This window comes from Fusarium oxysporum, chromosome 9 (genome assembly GCF_000149955.1).
Source record: "Fusarium oxysporum f. sp. lycopersici 4287 chromosome 9, whole genome shotgun sequence".
Lineage (NCBI taxonomy): Eukaryota > Fungi > Ascomycota > Sordariomycetes > Hypocreales > Nectriaceae > Fusarium > Fusarium oxysporum.
In genome coordinates this window covers 2,751,685-2,772,196 of record NC_030994.1, presented here as the reverse complement: position 1 = coordinate 2,772,196, position 20,512 = coordinate 2,751,685, and the positions used below count along the sequence as shown (strand labels likewise).

The window sequence follows — 20,512 nt, the reverse complement described above, 5'->3', positions numbered from 1 at the left end:
GAATTACTTTTGGCGTCTTTGCTCAAGATCCCAAGCTTTTTTATGCTCCTTAAGCCCAGGCAGCTGGGGTAAATGCATGAGCTAGACAACGCACCAGACGACGGGACTGAACGGCATTGGCAGCTTGGCGGATCAGTCTGAGAATAGCGCAAATACTTGAGTATCGTTGCCTTCGGATTGTTGAAGAAAGATGTAAATTTTGATACTGAATCTTTGTATCTCTATGTGAACAGTCGCAACGTCATTGAATATTCCTGTGCCAGGGTATCAAAACACAAACAAGAAATCCTCATTCTCCAAATCCGTGATATCATCAAAGCCTTTATCTTCATCCTTCCGATCCGCTCTATCCCTTTCCAAATCTCCCGACTCAGTAACCCTATCATCCTCATTCTCTTCCGCCTCACGCAGTACCCCTCCACGCAATGATCTCTCCATATGCTCTATCCTCTCCACCTCTTCCGCCGTCTCCAGACTTCGATCGACAAGCACGGCACTCTTTCCAAGCGCGACTCTGCGCTGGCTGTGAAGGCGGTTCAGTCGAGTGAGGTGCAGAGAAGTGAGTACCACGAGAGCGATAACGATGATGTAGAGTGCGAGGTTCGCGCGAAGACCGCGGGTGTAAGCTGGTGCTTCATCGGGAGAGTAGAGTAGAGGACCGATAATGTTGCCGGCTGAGGCGCTGATGAAGATGAGTGCTGATGTGGACTTGCGCTTTGTGTCGCCGGCTGTGTTTTGTGATGACCATGAGTAAATCAAGGGTGCTGAATGCTGTTAGGTGAAGCGTGACAAGAGATGAGGAGATACTCACTGATACCAGTGTATGTGCACAAGCAGAAATAGCCAGCCAGCAAAACCCCCTTGTTCTCAAGATTATGCGCAAAGTGTAAGAGAATGGCGCATCCAACGATGGGAGGGATACACAGCATAACGATGACCGGGCCCTTGAGCTTCCACTTCATGGCGACATAAGCACTCGCCGACACAGCGATGATGTGCGAAACACCAACAGGGACGTTGAATAACATCGTCTCAAAGGGATCCGACACAAATGACTTGATGATCAAAGGCCCGAAAGTCGAGATGCCATTTGAAGGTACGGAGATGCAAAAGATCATGGCAACCCAGCACCATGTCTTGAGGTCCTTCAAAGTCTCAACAACATGAGAAATCCTCCACTCGCGAGACATGACACCCATTTGGTTATTGCGAAGACGCTCGATTGCAATGATCTTGTCTTCGTCGGTGAGAAACTTGGCTTCGGTGGGTGAATCGGGCATCCAGAAGAACATGACGAAGGACACTCCTACTGTGATTGCGCCGAAGAAGAGAAATATGATCTATTGGTGTAAGTACAGCGACATGGAAAAGAGTGAGTTTGGTATACCTGATAGGGCTTCATCTTGGAATCAATATGTGCGAGTCCATAAGTAATGAGACTCCCGAGCTGTGAAGCATTAGCTCGGGCTATCAATAAAGAACATCACACTCACCACCCACGTCAACCCATTCATACAATACCACGATCCAATTCTCAACGTCTGCTCTCTTCAAAACATTAGTAACATCTCACACCATCAACCCACCAGACATACCTTCTCCTCCACCACATCTGCGTAATCGCAATAAAGCTCGGTCCAATACTAGCTTCAAACGCACCCAGAAAGAACCTCGCAACCATCAATGTCTTGAAATTGCTCGCCCAAGTCATCAGAACAAGCGTGACTCCCCACGCCAACACCATAGCGCTCGTGAGTTTTCCGATGGGTAACTTGACTAGCGCGAGGGCGAGCGGTGGTTGCATTATTAATTGCGCGAGATACACAATACTTCCGAGCCATGAGTATTGATCGCCTTCGAGGTTGGTGTCTTCGATAAGGCCGAATATTGAGGCGTATGATAATGTTGCTTTGTCTAAAGCTTGGAGGAAGTACACTGAGAGCATGAGGGGCAGTAACGCAATGTCAATACGCCGTAGAATCCGGGCATCATCAGCTGGCGAAATGGTGATCTGCTCATCTGGCGAACGTCCCATTTTGATGAGCAGCATAGCCGCTGCATCGCGATAATTCTCAGCTCTGACATCTCGTCCCTCCATGGTGTTGCTTTCCGGTTCATCATTGTTTGGGAGGGGTTGGTACTCTCCGCGGGACGACATGGCTGCGGCATACGAGCGGTCGAAAAACCTTGACAACATGGTTGCTCCAACCCCGATGGGCGAGTCTTTTTTGTTGACAAAGTTTGTTCTGTTTATTTGGGTTTCTTATCGTTGGGTATCGTGTAAGATGGTTTGGTGGAATGAGGAGTGACGTCGGTGTGGCTGTGGTTTAGGGAGTGTGGCCCCTGCAGGTCTGGAGGTTATGGCGTGCTTGGCCCTGTAATTCCGACTAACTACTAAAGGCATAAACATCTGCTGAATAGCACCATTGGTCGAATAAACGCGCTGGGTCAGACCCACAGGCACTACTCAATTTAACCAGTTTATATAGTAGAATCTTATGAGAGATTGAAGTGTTCCTTTAGATCCCGTTAGTTGACTGGCAACTAAATTCCTAATTCCTAATTTGTAATTCCCATCTGACCGGCTCGGCCCCGTGATTGCGATAGAAAATATTGGAACGAAAGCATGCCACTCGCATCTTCTTGATCCTGATCCCCGGCCCTTACAACTTTGTGCCCCTAGCTTGATGAACAGACTGAATGTGGCATATGTCTAAGGTATGACACGCTGTGAAAGCCTGCGTTAACGCAACCGTATGCACGTACATGGCGCATAAAATCGATACATGGAAGATCTGATGTGAGCTGAACCAGATGTCAAAATGGCCTGGTGCAAAGCGCTCAGGGATTCGGAACTGCACTCCTAGGTCAGAGATGGCTCTCTCAACATGGAAAGGCCGGGGAAGGGAAAGCAAGATGTTCGTACTGCATAAAGGCCGCAGCCCCCTCCGTATAGAAGGAGCTCGACAAGGTACCATTTCATGCCCGAATACTCGAGCATATAGTCTAGCCCATAGACCTGTACGCCGTGCAACAAGGGGATAAAAGCGGACGCACCGAGCGCCACATAGGCGCCGACCCTCACCTTACGCCATCGCAACGTCCTGAACTTGGGTATGGAGATGAGAGCCGCTGTGGCAGATCCGCAAAGTATAACCTAACGACCTGGTTAGCATGCTTCGAAGACTTGTCACCTCTCACAGCCGAGGGTGTATCTAAGTGGCCCGGGTGGCAAACAATAGTCCAATGAATCTTCTGCAGAAATGGTTCGCAGTTGAAGATATAGTAGATCCCAGGGATAAAGGTGCCAACGGTGACGATGACAATCCCTAGCAAATCCATCCGGTGCCAGAATTGTTCCACCTCGTGTGAGTGACTTCCGATGAGATGGTATATAGCGCTGAAAATCAGGCAGCTCTCGGCGGAACAGAAGAAGACACTGAACATGATAAAATCGGTTCTTGTGACGTCAATGTACTGTGGCCCATAGATAGTTCGGAGAATGGCGGCCGCAAAGAGTGGCAGCAGCACAGCGCCGATCAAATGGGTATACACGTTGCAGGTCTCATTGTGCAAGAAAGTGAGACTTTTGATGACTTGCAAATAGTCTGCTTCCAACGGGCGATAGCCGGCGAGGATGTATTTGTTGTCTCGCCGCCACTCGGGAATATCGTGCCACGTGATGGTCCGTGTTGTGGGTGATGGATTGGCCATGGGCTGCTTTACGCCGTTTAGGTTCTCAGGCTGCGCGCGGCGTTGCTTAATAGTATCTGGCCCGGTCATAATGAGTGCGCGAAGTTGTTCCAGGTTGTACCGAATCCTCGTATGATCGAAGGAGTGGTTCGATGACAGACATTGATGTTGCAGGAAGAGGAGGGGGATGAGGAGGAGGCTTGAGGCCTTGAGCATTGGCCAAGGGGAGTAGGGACAGAAGGCAGCTAGGAGCGGCTCGATCCCGTTGTGGGTGCCTGAGCGCCTCGGCGGTTAGCCGATACCACCTACTGAAGTCTAGCGGGGGTGTGGACGTCTCTGATTGGCCAAGACATGTTTAAGGTGAGGATCGTTTCAGAAACAGTCGTGTGTAAGCAGAAGATGGGTCCTGAGGTAACGACCGGCACACTTCCCAGCCAGCGGTAGACGAGACGGTTCGGGAAGACCCCGTCCCCTAGCGACATAAGGCGCCTGGCGCAGAACGGTTTGATCGCCTCGATTTCATGTTTCCAATCCAGCTTGGTTAGAGGGACGTCCGTCACAACTCATCGGAGTCCAACGACCGCGACTACATTGCGCCGACTATGAACCAGAACGGACAAGCCAGCTTGTTCAGGAGGATACTGGGTTATGTAGCCGGGTGGTCGCCAGAACGATCAACTCCTCAGACTGTGGAATCGCAGGCGCGCAACGCTTGGGTACGGACGGATGCTTTTTTACAGTACGAGACCCAAGACTTCGAGAGTCTCGACCCACAGCACCAAGCGAACGCATTGCGTGCGCTCAATAATCTCGTACAGCTCAAAAAGAACCAGGATGTAGACTTTGTCAGCTGCCTGATCCCAGCCAACGATTTCCACCACTGATGCAGAATGAGATAGAACTTTAACCAGGAGGCGCCGTACCCGAACCTCGAAGCGGTCAATCACATCCTTCAACGGGCAGATGGACAGGGAGGTCGACCGTCCGACGCAGCAATCCGTTTGAGCAAACGAAAGCGAGACCAGGACGCCGTCCTCGAAGAGTTCCAGTGCATGGAAACCCTCACGAAGAAACGCCGGGTAATTGTTCGAGACAACCCAGACGCGGTTGATGATGCGAATGCGCCTGAAGCAGACTTTGCAATCCGGGCGAGAAAACAGTCCATGTTGCTATATCAGGGGCTGCGGACACACTGGACGTGTGTATGTCAGAAATGCTCGCGCTTGACCGTCAGGCTCTCGTTGCCTCCGCCGGGAAAAAGCTCGCCGTTGGAGACGTCATTCGAAGTCTTTTTTGGCGTGCAATCACTGCTGCAGGTCTCGCTGCAGGAGGCAAAGATCACCATCAAGTAAATGCCTTACTCGCGAAGATAATCCATTGACTAATATGACTTGTCTAGGGACGAGGCAGTCGACCTGTATGGACACAAATCAGAGATCGCGCCTAGTGTGCTGTCCGATTTTGTGCATATCTGCCAGACTATCAAAGAGTCGTTAGATCAACAAACTTGCCTGCATCTTAAGTTTGAGAATGGAATGTTTAGGAGGCTTCGTCCACAGCCTAAAGCTTTTGGGGACTCTCACCACCCACAGATGGTGTCATTATCTGCTCTTTTCAAACGCCAGCAGGAGCTGACTGGTGGGACCTCGGTTTTGCCACATATGGGAAAGCGAATACTTGCTGTCGTCCTTGCAACGGCGCTGCTTCCCTTCCTCGAAACACCTTGGGTGCAACCGACCTTCAACCATTCAAACATACAGTTCTTTCAGCCGTTGGGGGAAGACAGTCTTCCCGATATTACGAAACCCTTTCTGGACATGAAGCGAGTTCCCATTGCTATGCCCAATAGAGCAGTGGCCAGGGAAAATGAAGCCGAGATTGACACTGCTAAGCATATGGTCCATCCTAACGCCAGCGTGCTCGCGCTTGGTATCCTGTTGTGCGAGCTTCATTATTGCAAACCTATAGAAGCTTGGCAAGACGACCCAGACGCTAGTCAGACTGTCAACAGTGCTTACTATACCAGTTTAGAAGTCCTTAAAGACCTCGAAGTCGATGCCGGGATGGACTATTACCTTGCCACAAAGGCATGCCTTCAATGGGAATACCTACCCGCTGGAGAGCATACAACATTTGAATCCGCCAGCGTTCAAAAGCTGTTCTACCAGAACGTGGTGAAGAGACTCGAATCCGAGTTCCCCAAAACGTGGCTGAAAGACTTAGAAAACTTGCAGAGCTTGAGTGCTTACGAAAACCAGCGTTGTTGGGGCAAGAATGGCTGCGAGGTCATCCGACAGCATACAGCTAGGCGCGAGTCAGTCACAAAAGCTACTTCAGAACCCCCCGTGATCCTACCGTCTCCAGATCTGCAAACCACAGCAAGACGGTACAGCACAGTGCAGACTCCCGGCTTGCCTCGCCACTACATACCTGTTGAAGCTTCTCAGAGCTTACAATTCTTTGATGCGAACCATCAAATGGCCTCTGTGCAAGAGTAAGCTGTCTTCCAAGGCGTTTTCGTGTTGTGCGAACTGACAAACCCTGAAGAAAACCATTATCAGATCGTTGGATGGATAAAATGATGATGCCGATCTATCAGTATGTTGATCCCTATGAGGACTTTATGTCGCATGGAGGGACGCCACGCACTGCGTCTGGCGTTGATGGTCCGGTGCGCATAGCAATTTTGGACTCTGGTTTCGACCCTACCCATCCGCTCTTGAGGAACAACGAAGGAAACATTGATTCGCGGATAAAGGGATTCCAGAACTTTGTTGCCGGACGGAATGAGGGGGAGTATCAGGATGAAATTGGACACGGCACCCATGCTCTTGGTCTCTTGCTTAAGGTTGCCACGTGCGCTGAGATTTATATAGCCAGAATCGCAAACCAAGCAACGCTAGGTCGCGACAGCTATAGTGCCATCTCAAAGGTAAGTCTGACAGCAGCTTTGCGCATATCTTATGGCACGGATCGAGCTTGAGGATGTGCAACTTTCTTGGGCCCTTTGACTAACACTGTGTAAGGCCATCAACCACGCCGTATCTGTGTGGGAGGTGGATGTTATCTCTATGTCCTTTGGAATCCGGGAATTCCATGAGGATATGAAAGAAGCAATACGGAATGCAGGAAAGAAGCAAACACTGATGTTCGCAGCAGCGTCAAACGACGGGCTAAACCACGGTCGAGCTTTCCCAGCCAAAGATAGCGGGGTCTTTTGCATACACTCATCCAATGGGAACGGGGTCCCTTCCGGCTTTAATCCGATGGCTGAAGAAGATGATGTGAACTTCTCTCTCCTCGGGGAGAATGTTGAGTCGCACTGGCCTGTCGGTACGAATGGTCACAACAGTAACATTCGTGTCATGTCCGGGACATCGGTAGCGACGCCTATCGCCGCCGGGATTGCTGCTTCGCTCCTCTCTTTTGTGAGGCAGCAAGAGCAGAATTCGCCTACCGATACCGACCGACTAGGCAAGTGGCTGAAGGATTTTGACCATATGAAAGTTGTGCTCAAGAGCATAACGAAAGGCAAGAGACGCGATGATTACGACTACATCCTACCACAGTTTCTGTCGAACATGGGATCATCAAGGGAGGAGATATACACCAGAATCAAGCACATCAGGGACATCATGTTACAGTAAACACCAAGAAGGAAAATGGTCACTCGAATAGATACCCCAAAAATATGTTGACAAAGAGAAAGCCTGTTGTGATGTGTCCGTCAAGATATCCAGCCAAACCAGCCCGGATCATGCAGGAATGCAGTACACGCACTCGCCCTCAGTGGCATCACCAACAAAACTAGCGTTTGCGCAGGAGGAGCCATCTACGTCGTCCATCAGACAAGCTTCTTGTTCGCTGTCATCTGCCTCCTCCCCAGTGGTCAAGAATGCACCTTTTGTATAACCTTCTGCCTCCAGCTTTCTTCCAAGTCCGATCTTGAGCCGCTTCACGCGAAACGCGAAAACGAATTCAGACTCCCTGTTGAACTCGGTATCGTCATCACTCTTCCTCGTCCAGTGGCCTTTCGGGCCGATGGTCAGGCCGAGAGGCGCCACGTTGATGCCGATATTTGCTTTGACGTCCGTGCTGCTCGACGTCGAGTACTTGATGTTTGCGCCTTTGACGAGCTTCAAGCCGGTCACCAGGTAGAGCGAGACGATGGGGGCGAAGCGCTGCTTCGGCTCTTTCAAGTAGGCCTGCACAGTGGGCGCTTTAATTGCTTCCTTAACATACTGTGGCTCTGGATCGAATGATAACGTTGTCATGGAATCAAAAGCAAAGACGCTCGACGCTTGACTGGAATGATCGGCACTGGCTTCAGGACCAAGACCGAGTCGTAGGAACTGTGCATAGACGCCGAGGCCCAGACCCGTTTCGGCCGAGACTGTTTTCTTCCAAGCGGTCTCTACAATAGGAGAAGGGTCCTGTGCCAGAGGGATATTGTGCGTGGCATTGAGAGGATACTGGGGCGTCGCTGTGGACCGGAGTAGGGAGCCCAGTCGTAATGGACCAGTGGGAGGCGCCTGAATGAACTCGGTGGTTGGACAGAGGAAGTAAGTCTTTGTGAAAGTTGCCATGGCTTCAATTGAGATTGTGAGCCCGGCCGTAGATAATCTCACTCCTTTCGTTTGTTTTTGGGCTTTGGGGGAAGACTTGCTTATTTCAATGGAAGCCCCGAGAGTATTTGCCACGTCTAGCTGCTGGACTGCGGCGAAAGCCAGCCATTATATATATAAGCCCTGGAGGTTTGCAAGTCAACCTCAACCTCCCAGCTGCCAGGCTTGTGATGAAGATGGGTTCCATTAGCGCGCGCTTGGAAGCAGGGTCTGCTGGCGGCAGTGCCCAAGGTAATTTCAGACCTTCAGTCGCCCCGCTTCTCCTGCCGAGCGCCTTGCACGGGTCTTCCCGCTGGGATCAGCCAATGACAGCGCGGCCTGGATGTAAGCCGTTGGTTGCTGCCGCTCGATGGACACCACCGATGCAGTTGGCTCTTGGTGCTGGATGACCATACAGCGACACCGCCTCGTAGGCTTCAAGGCAGAAAGAAGTCTGGCAACTTTGACCGTCGCAAGCCACACAAGGGATATTCCATAACCCGAAATCGTGAGCCTCCAGCACACGGGAAAGCCCTCGCTGCCTGTCCGTCTTGACCATCATGGCACAATCTGCCCCCATGGATCTGGATAAGCCAGAGGACATCTTTCTCAAAGATATCTCCGGACCTACGATTGCCGAGCATGCGCTGAAATGCACCGAGCTCTTCCAGAAGAATATGACTATGCCCAACATTATCCCTGATCCAACAATAATGGATGACCAGCTAGCGAGGTTTACGTTATGGGCTTCCAACATGGACGTCTTTGGGCCGCCGAACATCTCTCTGGATTTCAGGCTCAGGTACAGTCCGAACATTGTCGATATTCTTCACCAGCTCCTAGACGTGATCTACAGCTCTCTCATGGAGTGTGAGTAGATCAAACGCTACTCAATGTGTTCCAAATGGTGGTTTTTAACAGTCATTTCTGCTATAGTGAAACCGATAGTCGAGCCACCACCGACCCCGAGCAGGAAGAAGCGGCGCATATCTATTTCAGACCAAGTGCGCGTGGTCGAGAGTGAGGACAACGCCAGCGACATAGACAGTGACGAAGACCAATCCGAAAAAAACACTTCCCTCCTCACGTACACCATCAGTGGCACTGTGACGCGGTTATTTCGATTGTCTAATGCGATTAGAAAGTCCGCAAAGACCTCGAGAGCACAAAAGCTAAAGGACTATCAGCTGGATGATGACACACAACGTGCTATTGATGAGCTGCGCTTGTACACCGACTGTTATATTCGCTTCCGATTCCCTGAGGCCCCAGAATCGCTTCGCGGCGCCCTTATTGAAGCAAATGCACTGCGGCTTCGGCGGCTGTCTTATCAGAGGCTGCATCGGAGACGTGTTGCGTTGAGCATTGAACACCCGCAGGCAGATCAAATAAAAATGCCACTGCCCAAGATTCCGGAGAAGCCAAGGACTGTGCGGTTTGCTCCAGAGGCAACCCCAAAAATCAAAGTCACCAACGAGGATCCTAGTCGGCAGGACTACCCACCCGCTCCGTTAACTTATGCTACCACCGCTCGGCAGACCGAGATCGGGGCGCTGTACGCAAAGTCCACAACGGAGGTTCCCCGAGCAAAGTCCGTGTTGGTGAACAACGAGCTGTCTTTCCCACCCATTCCGCAACAGAATGAATGTCCTTACTGTGGCGTGATCATCGAATTCAAGGGCCCTAACAAATACAACATCTGGAGGTGCGCAAATCTTCTCCTCTTATATTGCGGTGTGAAGACTGACTGCCAACAGAACCCATGTCATTAGGGATCTAGAGCCATTCATTTGTCTCTTCACTGCATGTACGGATTCATGTCGACAGGGTCACGATCCATTGACTTTCGAATCATCCAAAGCGTGGATGAGCCATATGCAGAACTCGCACGGAATCGCGTGGGAATGCAGAGCTCCTTCTCACAAGCCTATGATCTTCAGAGACGAGATCCAATTCCAGAAGCATTCTTGCGATGAACACGGTGTTCCCGAGGCTTACGTCCGGACATTGAGTGAAGCAGCGCGGAGGCCATTCCAGGACAAGATACACGAGTGTCCTTTTGGTGACGACTTTGTCCCATCTGAAGAGACCGACCGTTATGGAATTTTCTCCTATGACAATCTGCATTCTCACGTTGCCGCACACATGAAGGAGCTTGCGCTGCTGGCGCTGCAGAAGCTCCCTACTGACGGCGAGACAGAGGCCAGCGACTTAGCCAGTGACATATTAATTGGAGAAGAAGGCGGTGCAAAGTTACGTGGGTCTATGTGCAGCATCATGGACGATGACGAATTGAACTTCTCAGATACTGCCGGAGACGACCGGACTGGCGATCTCAAGGAAACCATTACTTCGTCGATTAAAAAGCTCGATCTTGAAGACACTCGTCAGCCACCAGATCTCGATGCACTATATCTTGCGATTCAATGCGACGACGTGGAACGAGTTCGGGCTTTGATGCATCTTGTCACTGGAAGCGACAGGTCTCGCAGCAAGAAGCCTCTTCATTACGCTGCTCTTTACCGCAAGGAAGATACAATGAGGCTTTTGCTAGAATCTTCTGATCACGAGGCGATTTGCGCCAAAGACGAGAACGGCCTGACGCCACTGCACTACGCGGCAAGAGGAGGCTTTGTGGAAGGCATTGGCTTGCTGGTACAAGCTGGGGCCTCAATCGATATTCTCGACGATTATGGATTCACGCCACTACTATGGGCTGCTGTCAGCGAACACTCAGGCATAATCTACAAGCTGGAATCACTTGGGGCTGACCCGGCGGACAAGTACGACAATTCACGGGGTACTTCTGCTGCGGGATGGGCAATCAGTCTTGGCCAGCACCACCTGGCTATGCTTTTCATCAAGTCAAGGCCATCACTACCAAGAGTCTCCGAGGCTCTCCTGATGAACCAGGCGGCTGCTCAGGGCATGGTGGATGTAGTAAGCCTCCTCCTTTCAGAGGGTGCCTCTCCAAACGAGCGAGATCACGACGGGTGGTCCGCTATACACTGGGCTGTTGAGGGACCAGCATCACATACCGAGGGCCGAGATGCCGAGTCCGCGGTTGACATTAGAAGGCCTGTCATAGAATTGATCCTGGATTATGAGGCCGATGTGAATGCGGTGAGCTTATATGGAACTTCACCATTGCACTGTGTTGCAGGCAGTGGTGTACATCGAATCCGTCAGCTTCTCAGTTACGGGGCAGATCTGAATAGCGCAACATGTCATGGCTGGACAATGATGCATCACGTTGCCTACCTAGGGAACCATGCTATCATATCGCAGATCTACACCGACTGCGGTCCAAGTGAAGGGACAGATCGACTCATTCTTTCGCAGGACAATCACGGCTGGTCTACACTACATCTTGCCGTTCTTGGGAGGCATCTGGATACGGTCAGAGAACTCCTCCGCCTACCTCTTGGAGACCGGCTCCTCGTCGAGCGAGATGACACCGGCCGCACAGCAGAAGATTGGCTCGACATTGAGCTCGGGAGTCATACTTATGCGAAACTCAGCAATTTGGCATACTCCAAGTCTCGATGTTGCAGGCCAGTCACCGGACTACGAAAAGCGGCACGGGAGAACAATATAGACCTGGCCGAACTCCTCTTGGACCAGGGTCATGATATCAATGGCACCGATGCTGGAAGGAGAACCGCACTGTATTATGCTGCGAGTAAAGGCCACCTGCGAATCGTAGAATTGCTGTTAAGCAAGGGTGCGGATCCGAACATCCTTCCAGCGGGGCGGCAGATGTGGGAACTATTTGTCCATAACTCTGAAATACTGCAACAACTTCGGCGGTACGGGTACAGCAAGCCAGTTCACGACACTGAGAAAGACGAGCAGATCAGATTGATATTGCACCAAGCCGATTCTATGAACTCGCTTTACCCGCCTGATGCTTCGGTGTGGCCGATGAAGCCTGATCCACAGACCCAGAACACGTCTGCTCCGTCTGATACTCACAGCCAAGCCAAGGCAGAATCAAGAAGCGAACAACCTCGATCTAGGATTTCAAGCTTCTGGAAGCGACTCAGAGGCCAAGGTATGTCTTGAAAGCACATGGGTCGACCCAGCGAGTGTTAGTTTAGCCGCCGGGGTGCCATACAATAACGATTAGATGAGATAACGTGATTGCAACTTGGAGCCCTGACAGACAAGGAAATACTGCTTTAGTTTCAACGTGAAGCAGTGTAGCTTGAACATCGACCACGGCTAGATATGTACATAAATCAATTAAAAAGCTAAATTAGGGTCTGATGGTACAAGCGTCAACTGTCGACCAACTCCTTCTGTTCTGGCAGCTTGCAGGATCGCACAGATGTGCGAGACCAGTTCAAAGCAGAATTTCCTCCAGCGTTTTACTGACATAGTTACTGATATTAAGAGTTTTCCTGAGCCTCTGTTGCAGAATCACGGGATCTAACAGCCCGTATTGCTTGCCAATGATGATACACTCAACAACAGCCTTGAAGGCACGCCTTTGGGCCATCTCCGGCTGCTGCGATATCGAAACACTCATGGTCTCAGGAATTGCTTGGGCAATAAGCCATTCATGAAGCGCATGGCCTCGTTGACAGAGTATCAGGCACGACGCGGGTATCATGCTTAAGAAGTGGTCCTTGGCTATGTCCTTAGAGCAGCGCTCTATGAACTGCAGGATGGCGGTGACGAACAACAGCAGTTTGTGAGAATCGCGCGTTTTGCCAATGATCTCAAGCTCATCAGCGCACGCATGAGTCGCGTCACTAAAGAGCCGCTCCTCGTCAGCGGTACCGACGTAACCTTCATAGTACTCTGCGATGATTGTCGCAAAGTAATCGATCGGGCGAGGCTCCTTGGTGTCGATGATGGCGAAGTGGGTGCTGAAGAGCACGACGGTCCGAGCCGCGCTCTCAGACCTTCTTCCACCACGGATGCAGCCGTCGAACTCGACAAGGAACTCCCGGACGCCGTAGTGCAAGAACTTGCCCCGGTCTCTGTGATACGCCAGAGCAGCAAACTGGGCGAACGTGCGTGCCGAGATGTCGACGCCCGGCCACCATCCCTTTTCGGCCGCGGCGAGTATGACGCTCGAGCCGACGAGGACGCCGATCACCAGCAGAGCCTCGAGGTCGCCGGTGGAGACTACGCGGAATACCTGGACCGAAAGATCCGTCATGATGGCGAGGTTCTTTGCGTCCTCTGCCTGGACCAGTTGGGTGCCAAAATCGATATAGGCTTGAGCCCAGTTCCGCAGCCTCGCAATCTTGTTGTTCCTGACCAGGTCCTGGAGCACGTGCATCACTTCCCAACGACCGATGGAGGAGTGCTCGAGATAGAACTTGAAAAGTTTGACGATGGGCTGAAATTGGAACGATAAGGTGAGCGTCTTGATCGTGAGCCCGACGAGGCGCGAAGATTCCTCGTACCTGGCCGCGAAGAGCTGCTCCTGCAACCCGAGCAGCTGTTCTGCCCTCTCTTCCGTGGTCATCGTCCGCTGGCTCCGCTGATCCGTGCCAATGATAGGCAAATCAGCAACGCTCGCTCCATGCTCCAGAAGGAGCTGGACGATTTCTTTAGAGTTGGCCTGGATGGCTCGTATCAGTGGTGTGTCGCCATAGCTCGCCTTGGCTTCGATCGGGGCGGAATGTTCAAGGAGAAGAGATACAACATCCTTGTGTCCTCCCGTGACCGCTATATGCAGCGGTGTCATATTGCTCCGGTCTTTGGAGCTTACGGGGGCACCGTGCTTGAGTAACAGCTCGACGATGTCTTTGTGACCCCGGGTCGCGGCCCAGAATAGTGGCGTCCGACCATAGTTATCTTTCCGTGCAACAAGTCTGTGGCGGGAGCTATGCTTCGTGGCGTCTTGCTCTAGCAGCACCCTGGTCCAAGCTGGAATATCCAGGTATGAGGCGAGATGTAGCAGTGAAAAAGAGGGCGGTGCTCCACCATACTGCTCTTTGTCCCAGTAGAACTTCCACCAGTCCTCCCTGATCGGAGTCTCGGGCTTGAAGAATGAACGCGTGAACATAGAACGGTCACTAACCAGTTCGTGTGCGCGCTGCAAGTGGTAGGGCCAGTAAAGACAGGCATAGGTCAGGAGGTGTTTGGTGAGGGACTGCTCGCTGATGCTCGCTGAGGAAACATGGCTGTTCTCGATCAGTGACAGACAGGCGTCCATAAGTGTACGGTGAGTGGCCGGACCCATGCGGAACATGCTGATCTCTTCGAGATCATCAACTTGATCGCTTTGGAAAAACTCTTTGGCGGACTCGTGCACGAGGTTGGCTACGTCCCCGTCGACCTTCACCAGAAGCCCGCAGGAGTTGAGCCGATCCCGTGTAGCCTCAGCGGCAGTACGGTCGATAGACGGAGCAATCTTGGCTGCCACACAGAGTTCGTCGATTGTCAGAGGCCTTGCAGCAAGCACAAGCCACCGCAAGATGGGAATCAGCTGTTCCTTGTCCTCAACCTGCTGCAGTAGCCGCTGGTAAACGCCACCTAGGCCTTTGGGCATTCGGTGGAGAATATCCTGGATCTTTTGCCAACTTCGTCCCTTGAGCTCGTCCGCAACGAAACCAACCCAGAGAAAGGTGCCATCGGCGCCGTCCATCAAGGCCTGCCGCACTTGCGATAGTTGGTCCTCTGACAGGGTTTGATCCAAGGCGAGCTCTGAAACCTTGGATGCGATGTATCTCTCGACATCCTTGGCTACCTCCATGTCTGATTCGTCCAACCTGACCCGGGGAAAATGACCAAGTTTGCTCTCCAGTATTGCTGGTTGGGAGCGCGAGAGAAGAATCAGTCTTAGGTTCGACCTTGTATCTTTCGCATTTTGAGATAAATAGTTCCTTAAAGCATCCAGGAGCTGTTGGAGCGACCCCTTTTCGCACTCATCCAGGCCGTCCAGCACACAGGTGATGGTGCTTGATGCGGTCTCGCGAAGCAGGGAGAGAAAGACCCTCCATAGGGTCACAAAATTGGATATTGTGTATTTAATCGTTTCAGAGCCGTCGAAATAGCTCTTGACGTGCTGCGCCAAATGAGGCTCGGCGGTGATCCACTGGTGTATAATTCCTCTCATGATGGTAATAGCTGAGTTCCGGTTCTTGTCACGGTTACTGCAGAAATAGTAGAGAAGGACCCCCTCTGTCGAATCTTGTTCTGGTTGCAGCAGCTCGGTTACATAGATGGCCAGCATTGTCTTCCCCTTTCCAGGACCACCCGAGACCCAGAGCAGGGGCGGACTGTCGCCAGCAGCCCATCTTTGGTAGTTTGCGTGTCGTGTGAGCCACTCGCATGTGCCATCAGCTCTCCGTCCTTTCAGGGCGATCAAAGAGCTGCGGTCCACCTCAGGCCTGGTTAATAGTAGAGCCTTAAGCACGGTGGATGTTGTTGCTCGGGTTTCGATCTCCCGCGCCATGGGCTTTGTGGTGGTGGGCATTGACATTAAGAGCTCTCTTGCGTACGCCGCCGCCGCAGCGGCGGCATAGCCTTGCCATTCGTCAGTAAAGAACGAATCGGAATAACCGCATATTCCTCTAATGACTTGGATACGACCGCTGTCGGGTAGACCAAACGCTTCGGTCTCGAAGCAGAGAATGCCGTGGTCCGCTGCCAGGCTATCCCGAGTCTCGCAGTCTCTCAATGGATGACGACTGGTTGCAACAAGCCCGTAATGGACCTTGGGCAACCGGTCTGCGCTTGCTTGCCCGGTATAAGTATGACATCCATTCCGTTCACCTCTGCCATCCAAGCTCTTTACGTCCCCATCCCCGTCTTGTGCACCGACCGTACCGTCTTTCTCCAGCTCGGGCGGGGCGAATATTGTAGAATGTTTATTCATGATGGTGTTCATGTAAGTCCGCATGTGACTGTTGCCAAGAATCGAGTTCATCTCCACTTTCCGCGTCGCGGTCAACAGACTAGAGGATGGCTTTTCAAACGAGCCTTCAGAGCGGCCATTGCCCGCGTCGTCATCGTTCCAGTGCACCTTGCCTCCCTCGTACAGCACCAGACCAGAGCGACCTGGCTCTGGTCTTCCCACAACTACATCCCCAAGGGAAATGTTCTCCTTCGTGTGCGGGACGCCTCCTCCTAATCCGATCAGGAGAATGAACCGGATGGACCTGAAGGTCACACGGACTTGCTCAACGGTTTCCACAGCTGAGCCAGTTCCTTGATTCCCGGGGGATGGATGTGCGAGCACGATGTCGTAGCCATTAAGTCTGCCAAAGATAAACTTGATATCGCCAGTTATATCCAGGTCCAAGGGCCCATCGGGGTGAACGGAGTCTAGCATCGCCTCGGCAGCAGTTGCTACCAAGGGCAGGGCACAGACCCACCCGACGATATAGTCGTCTCGTGATGCCATTGCTAGTTTGCTGGTTTATGGAGGCGTGTATGAAAGCCGCCAATTCATTATCGACAAAGACTGAAGCGCAGGACGGTAAGATAACGGCTCCATCGCAACATTAGAGCTGCCGCAAGGCTGTTTGACACATTTATAATAAACCGTTTCAGAGTTGCAATGTAGGTTACACGGCTCACCAAGGCGCTTAGGCAACCATCGTGATTCGCTTGTTGGTTCGGCCAAACCCCTGAGCCCCCCGACAACCCCACCCCCACAGTGCTGCACGGAGATAGTTGGCGTCCACAAGGCCAAACTTGGCCATGTTGCTATGGTTGGCGTGGATGCTGATCGCGTTGTAACTTTCGAGGGTAGCCGGGTCCTTGGAGACGACTCTTCTGATCCCAGATAAGGGCAGTTCTCTAAAGAAGCGTGTAACCTTGAGATCCGACCGGCCTTCTGCTGTTTCCGTACTATGGACTAGAACTGATCTTGAATTGACTGGAGGAATTAAAGGCCACCAGTCCAGCCACTGATAAAGTCATCGATGGAGGCTGGGAGACCTTATAAGAAGAGATATTAAACTTAACTTAAAAGCCTGATCACCCCTTTGGGAATGGGAAATATCATGGACTTGATCGTACCGAAATCAAACAGGAGCTCTTCTTCAATCAAGGTCTGAGACATCACAAGACCCTGATCAAGGAAGATAAGATAGTTCAAGTCAAGACCAGGAACGTAAGCGAGGAAATTCTCATATATGTACGCCATGGAGAGCAACAAGGCTTCTTAAGGTGCCAAAAATAACTAATATAAACGCTCACTAAATCTGTCCTAAATTAATCTAAAGCCTTTCGCCACTTAGTATAGAGGTCATAAGTTTAGGTTTCTTACCTCGTTTAGGTCCACAGGTCAAGTGAAACTACAACCTCTCATCCCGTGATGTCGAGGTTGGGGCATCAAGTGGATTACTCCAGGTTCGGGTCTAACTGACTTCCGAGCCGACTACGATAACCAAAATCAGACATGGAGATTGAGAATAAGACAAAGAAGACGAGGTAGAATTGGGAGATATGAGCAGAGTGTAAGTGTCTAGTCAAATAGAGTGTAATTTGCCCACTGTTCACATCCTCCCCGCTGCTAATCATTTTCGGCAATCGACTTCAACGTTGACTTTGAACTCAATTTACTCTAAACAGTTCTGCCCAGCCGTTTCTTCAATGCTGGATTATCAATCTTCACCCACTTCCAGCATCCTCACTAAACATTCTGCTTGTCAATCCTTCCCGTCCCTCCCACATGAAATAAGCGCCCGCACTGTCCCGCTGCAGAAAAATCTCAGCATCATACATGCTTCTCAACGCACCGTGATTCGCTAAGCATGTCAATTATGGCGGTTGCATCTAGCCATAAATCCACCCCTGCACATGACGCTGTAAGGCAGAGGTTTCACGGTACGGAGAACGAACATAGTGAATTTGAGGGGGAGGCTGAAGCCTTCTTCAGGATGATCTCTCGCTCCTCTCACTGGTGTGGCCTTATATCGCGAATCTTGAATTCACAGTCTGTGCTGCAGATCACTTGTATCTACCAATATCATGGCCAGATTATTGAATCCATAGTTTCTTATCTTCTGATTATAATACTTTCATGTCTTTCATTCTGACTTCACCCAGCCACCTCTGTTATGCCTCCATCAATGGAACACCCTTCCACAGGCACATTCATCAAATCTGTTGAAGACAATCGCCTGTTTGTTCAATTTGCCCTTCAAATCATCGCTAGATTACTGTCCGAGTTTCAAATTGCTACTATTTGTCGACTTATTAGTCTTGGTGTAAGAAGACGTCTGAACAAAGAGCATGAGTCTTGATCAGATGAGAGCGTGCGAGTATACGGCAATTCCACACATTGATTGAGATCTAATAGCTGGGTATATAGTTCGGTTGAATCTCTTTTTGTAGGTGTCACTGGTTCTGAGTGCTGTTTGGACTGCGGTTATGACTCCTATTGAGAAATGCGAGTACATTCAAGGTCGTGTTCAGATTCTGACTTGGAACAATATCACATACATTGACGATTATCTTTTAGAACTTCGACCAACATGGCCTATCAAGTACACTGTCGTTGGACCGTTTACCTACTCGGTGGGCATTCTAGGGGAGGCAAGAAAACTTAGGACCTTTATACTGAGTGATGAAAATGCTTGGGAAAATTTAAGTATAACTTAGTATAATTTAGCAGGCACTTAGACCAGTTAATATTGGCACTCTGATTTAAGTCGGAAGTTTTGTTACCCCTTGAGGGCATTCAAATGATGTGAGGCCTTCTTGCTGGAGCGGCTTCAGCGTCGCCCATTCATAACTTCACTCGCACTCACGAAAAGCTGGGCAGAACAGGGTACAGCTGCGTCGGTCAATTCTAAAAAGTTGAATTTGCCCCATGACTATGGGATGCTAGCTTCTAAGTTATCGACCTACATTGACTTGAGTGACGGGAATGCTATCGTGGCGATGGGAGTTGCGCACTTCAAAGACCCCAGTATTTCCGTCACGCCTGAGAGAAGTATACTGGTTTCGCATCTGGAGGGTTTTGGAAGTACTTGGGCAGTACGAAATACGGAGTTGACGCTGAACCTACTCAATTAAACGTCACTGTTAACGGCCGTGACAAGAACATCACTGTTGTACCTACGAACGACACCAAAGTTTCGGATATCGACCCTTCGCGATAGCTCAAGGTCATCTTGCTTCGACAGTCGATTTAGCCTCTAACGGTGAGACGACTATGTACGTATCGACTGTTGATAGAGCTTTCATCACTCCCATCACCAATCATCGTCTTCGTATTGAGATGAGCAGCACCCTCAGCTACCTTTCCGAAGCAATCATCACTGTTGAAGGAATCGAGAATCCATTTGTAGCTATGGTATATCGAATGCTAGTCGCATATACCTCAGCCCGATTCATGGTCGGAGAGTTCCACGATGAAGTCAACGACTCCATCTTGTGAGTGAGAGTACTGTGGGCGCGAGGTCAGGAGAGAGGTTATCGTGAGAACACATAAGATAGAACTGTAGAAGAAAATAATTTGTCATTTAAGAAGGCAGGAAGAAAAAATCGTTATATTAAATGACAAAGATCTATTACAGATGCCAGAGATCAATTGAGCGCCTTTGAGTCATCCCAGGAAATGTCTACATCTCGTACCGGTTTGGAACTGCGCGTTGACAGCTATCAATTCTTCAATATTGTTCACCTTATACGTGCGGTGGCTGATTCAATTATGCGTTCAAAATTGTATTTCTATGACTTGGTTCAAGGTATCGTCATGGAGAATTTCTTGGTACACCATGCGCCGAACTCCTTTGGCTTCAAGGAGGGTCAAGCAAAATGCGACGCACCTAAACTTATTCCTAGCGTATGTAATTCTGGTCTCTTCAGGGAGAGTGTCTAGGTGAGGCAAAAAACCTTAGGACCTTGACCCTAAAGCGACGAAAATATTTAGGTAAATCTAGCCTAAGTTTAGAGGAGTCTTTACTAAGTTTCTTTTGGTATTATTTTTTTGAAGTCCTCAGTCTTCTTGCTCCCCGAGGAGTGTGAACTTGGACCCCTTTCTATTCGGCATGAAGCATTGCGCTAACGAGTCCCGTTTGTGGGGTCTCCCTTTCTTTCGTTTCTTTTGGCGTTCTGAGACATACGAACATCTGGCATGGTGTCCAATACGACAAACCACATCAATTAAATATTTCATGTCTCTAAATACCATTGATCTACAGAAAGGATGTTGATTAGTTGACTGTGAGACATGGTTTCACATCAGCCTTGCAAAGGGTTGTATTCATCCAACCTAATCCCTTGATACTTGGCTC

At 50.5% G+C, this 20,512-nt stretch overlaps 8 protein-coding genes across 12 annotated transcripts; 3 read left to right on the top strand and 5 right to left on the bottom strand.

Moving 5' to 3' along the window:
* Positions 1-177: 177 nt before the first annotated feature.
* Positions 178-2,314, bottom strand: FOXG_12881 (uncharacterized protein). The gene is made up of 5 exons (XM_018392814.1): positions 1,596-2,314; positions 1,494-1,548; positions 1,388-1,447; positions 812-1,340; positions 178-764 (listed from the first exon to the last, which is right to left on the bottom strand). Exons 1-5 carry the CDS (start codon positions 2,195-2,197, stop codon positions 268-270), a joined length of 1,743 nt encoding a protein of 580 aa, XP_018251403.1. The 5' UTR covers positions 2,198-2,314; the 3' UTR covers positions 178-267.
* A 127-nt stretch (positions 2,315-2,441) lies between these two features.
* FOXG_12880 (uncharacterized protein) lies at positions 2,442-4,007 on the bottom strand. Of its 2 annotated transcripts, XM_018392812.1 has the most exons (3): positions 3,238-4,007; positions 2,927-3,157; positions 2,442-2,855 (listed from the first exon to the last, which is right to left on the bottom strand). In XM_018392812.1, exons 1-3 carry the CDS (start codon positions 3,907-3,909, stop codon positions 2,664-2,666), a joined length of 1,095 nt encoding a protein of 364 aa, XP_018251401.1. In that variant the 5' UTR covers positions 3,910-4,007; the 3' UTR covers positions 2,442-2,663. The 2 variants fall into 2 exon arrangements, with proteins under 2 accessions (XP_018251401.1, XP_018251402.1); XM_018392813.1 differs by having other exon boundaries at positions 2,927-4,007.
* An 86-nt stretch (positions 4,008-4,093) lies between these two features.
* On the top strand, positions 4,094-8,277 carry FOXG_12879 (uncharacterized protein). Of its 2 annotated transcripts, XM_018392810.1 has the most exons (5): positions 4,094-4,538; positions 4,593-5,041; positions 5,093-6,187; positions 6,241-6,625; positions 6,720-8,277. In XM_018392810.1, exons 1-5 carry the CDS (start codon positions 4,296-4,298, stop codon positions 7,338-7,340), a joined length of 2,793 nt encoding a protein of 930 aa, XP_018251399.1. In that variant the 5' UTR covers positions 4,094-4,295; the 3' UTR covers positions 7,341-8,277. The 2 variants fall into 2 exon arrangements, with proteins under 2 accessions (XP_018251399.1, XP_018251400.1); XM_018392811.1 differs by having other exon boundaries at positions 4,593-6,187.
* On the bottom strand, positions 7,219-8,597 carry FOXG_12878 (uncharacterized protein). The gene has a single exon (XM_018392809.1). The coding sequence runs from the start codon at positions 8,277-8,279 to the stop codon at positions 7,449-7,451; it is 831 nt and encodes a 276-aa protein (XP_018251398.1). The 5' UTR covers positions 8,280-8,597; the 3' UTR covers positions 7,219-7,448.
* An 88-nt stretch (positions 8,598-8,685) lies between these two features.
* On the top strand, positions 8,686-12,749 carry FOXG_12877 (uncharacterized protein). 2 transcript variants are annotated; one of them, XM_018392807.1, is made up of 3 exons: positions 8,686-9,167; positions 9,234-10,002; positions 10,055-12,749. In XM_018392807.1, the coding sequence occupies exons 1-3, from the start codon at positions 8,858-8,860 to the stop codon at positions 12,360-12,362; spliced, it is 3,387 nt and encodes a 1,128-aa protein (XP_018251396.1). In that variant the 5' UTR covers positions 8,686-8,857; the 3' UTR covers positions 12,363-12,749. The 2 variants fall into 2 exon arrangements, with proteins under 2 accessions (XP_018251396.1, XP_018251397.1); XM_018392808.1 differs by having other exon boundaries at positions 8,715-9,099.
* On the bottom strand, positions 12,410-16,814 carry FOXG_12876 (uncharacterized protein; the record flags this gene model as incomplete). 2 transcript variants are annotated; one of them, XM_018392806.1, is made up of 2 exons in its annotated part: positions 12,410-13,650; positions 13,718-16,665. In XM_018392806.1, the coding sequence occupies 2 exons, from the start codon at positions 16,663-16,665 to the stop codon at positions 13,590-13,592; spliced, it is 3,009 nt and encodes a 1,002-aa protein (XP_018251395.1). In that variant the 3' UTR covers positions 12,410-13,589. The 2 variants fall into 2 exon arrangements, with proteins under 2 accessions (XP_018251395.1, XP_018251394.1); XM_018392805.1 differs by having other exon boundaries at positions 12,410-16,814.
* Positions 16,815-17,151: 337 nt separating this feature from the next.
* Positions 17,152-17,412, bottom strand: FOXG_20805 (uncharacterized protein; the record flags this gene model as incomplete). The annotated part of the gene is made up of 2 exons (XM_018401113.1): positions 17,152-17,195; positions 17,286-17,412. The coding sequence occupies 2 exons, from the start codon at positions 17,410-17,412 to the stop codon at positions 17,152-17,154; spliced, it is 171 nt and encodes a 56-aa protein (XP_018251393.1).
* Positions 17,413-19,833: 2,421 nt separating this feature from the next.
* FOXG_12875 (uncharacterized protein) lies at positions 19,834-20,097 on the top strand (the record flags this gene model as incomplete). Its single annotated transcript, XM_018392804.1, has 1 exon — positions 19,834-20,097. The coding sequence occupies one exon, from the start codon at positions 19,834-19,836 to the stop codon at positions 20,095-20,097; it is 264 nt and encodes an 87-aa protein (XP_018251392.1).
* Between the last annotated feature and the right edge of the window lie 415 nt (positions 20,098-20,512).

Excerpts from the sequence above, each read along its gene's own strand:
- FOXG_12880 (XM_018392812.1), bottom strand. The coding sequence starts at position 3,909 with ATGCTCAAGGCCTCAAGCCTCCTCCTCATCCCCCTCCTCTTCCTGCAA. Across the intron at positions 3,158-3,237 it reads AGAAGATTCATTGGACTATT|GTTATACTTTGCGGATCTGC; the intron begins GTTTGCCACCCG and ends CCAGGTCGTTAG. Across the intron at positions 2,856-2,926 it reads GGGGCTGCGGCCTTTATGCA|TTCCGAATCCCTGAGCGCTT; the intron begins GTACGAACATCT and ends CTAGGAGTGCAG.
- FOXG_12878 (XM_018392809.1), bottom strand. The coding sequence starts at position 8,279 with ATGGCAACTTTCACAAAGACTTACTTCCTCTGTCCAACCACCGAGTTC.
- FOXG_12877 (XM_018392807.1), top strand. The coding sequence starts at position 8,858 with ATGGCACAATCTGCCCCCATGGATCTGGATAAGCCAGAGGACATCTTT. Across the intron at positions 9,168-9,233 it reads CTACAGCTCTCTCATGGAGT|TGAAACCGATAGTCGAGCCA; the intron begins GTGAGTAGATCA and ends TTTCTGCTATAG. Across the intron at positions 10,003-10,054 it reads AACAAATACAACATCTGGAG|AACCCATGTCATTAGGGATC; the intron begins GTGCGCAAATCT and ends GACTGCCAACAG.
- FOXG_12881 (XM_018392814.1), bottom strand. The coding sequence starts at position 2,197 with ATGTTGTCAAGGTTTTTCGACCGCTCGTATGCCGCAGCCATGTCGTCC. Across the intron at positions 1,549-1,595 it reads CAGATGTGGTGGAGGAGAAG|AGAGCAGACGTTGAGAATTG; the intron begins GTATGTCTGGTG and ends AATGTTTTGAAG. Across the intron at positions 1,448-1,493 it reads TGAATGGGTTGACGTGGGTG|CTCGGGAGTCTCATTACTTA; the intron begins GTGAGTGTGATG and ends AATGCTTCACAG.
- FOXG_12879 (XM_018392810.1), top strand. The coding sequence starts at position 4,296 with ATGAACCAGAACGGACAAGCCAGCTTGTTCAGGAGGATACTGGGTTAT. Across the intron at positions 6,188-6,240 it reads CAAATGGCCTCTGTGCAAGA|AAAACCATTATCAGATCGTT; the intron begins GTAAGCTGTCTT and ends CAAACCCTGAAG. Across the intron at positions 6,626-6,719 it reads GCTATAGTGCCATCTCAAAG|GCCATCAACCACGCCGTATC; the intron begins GTAAGTCTGACA and ends ACACTGTGTAAG.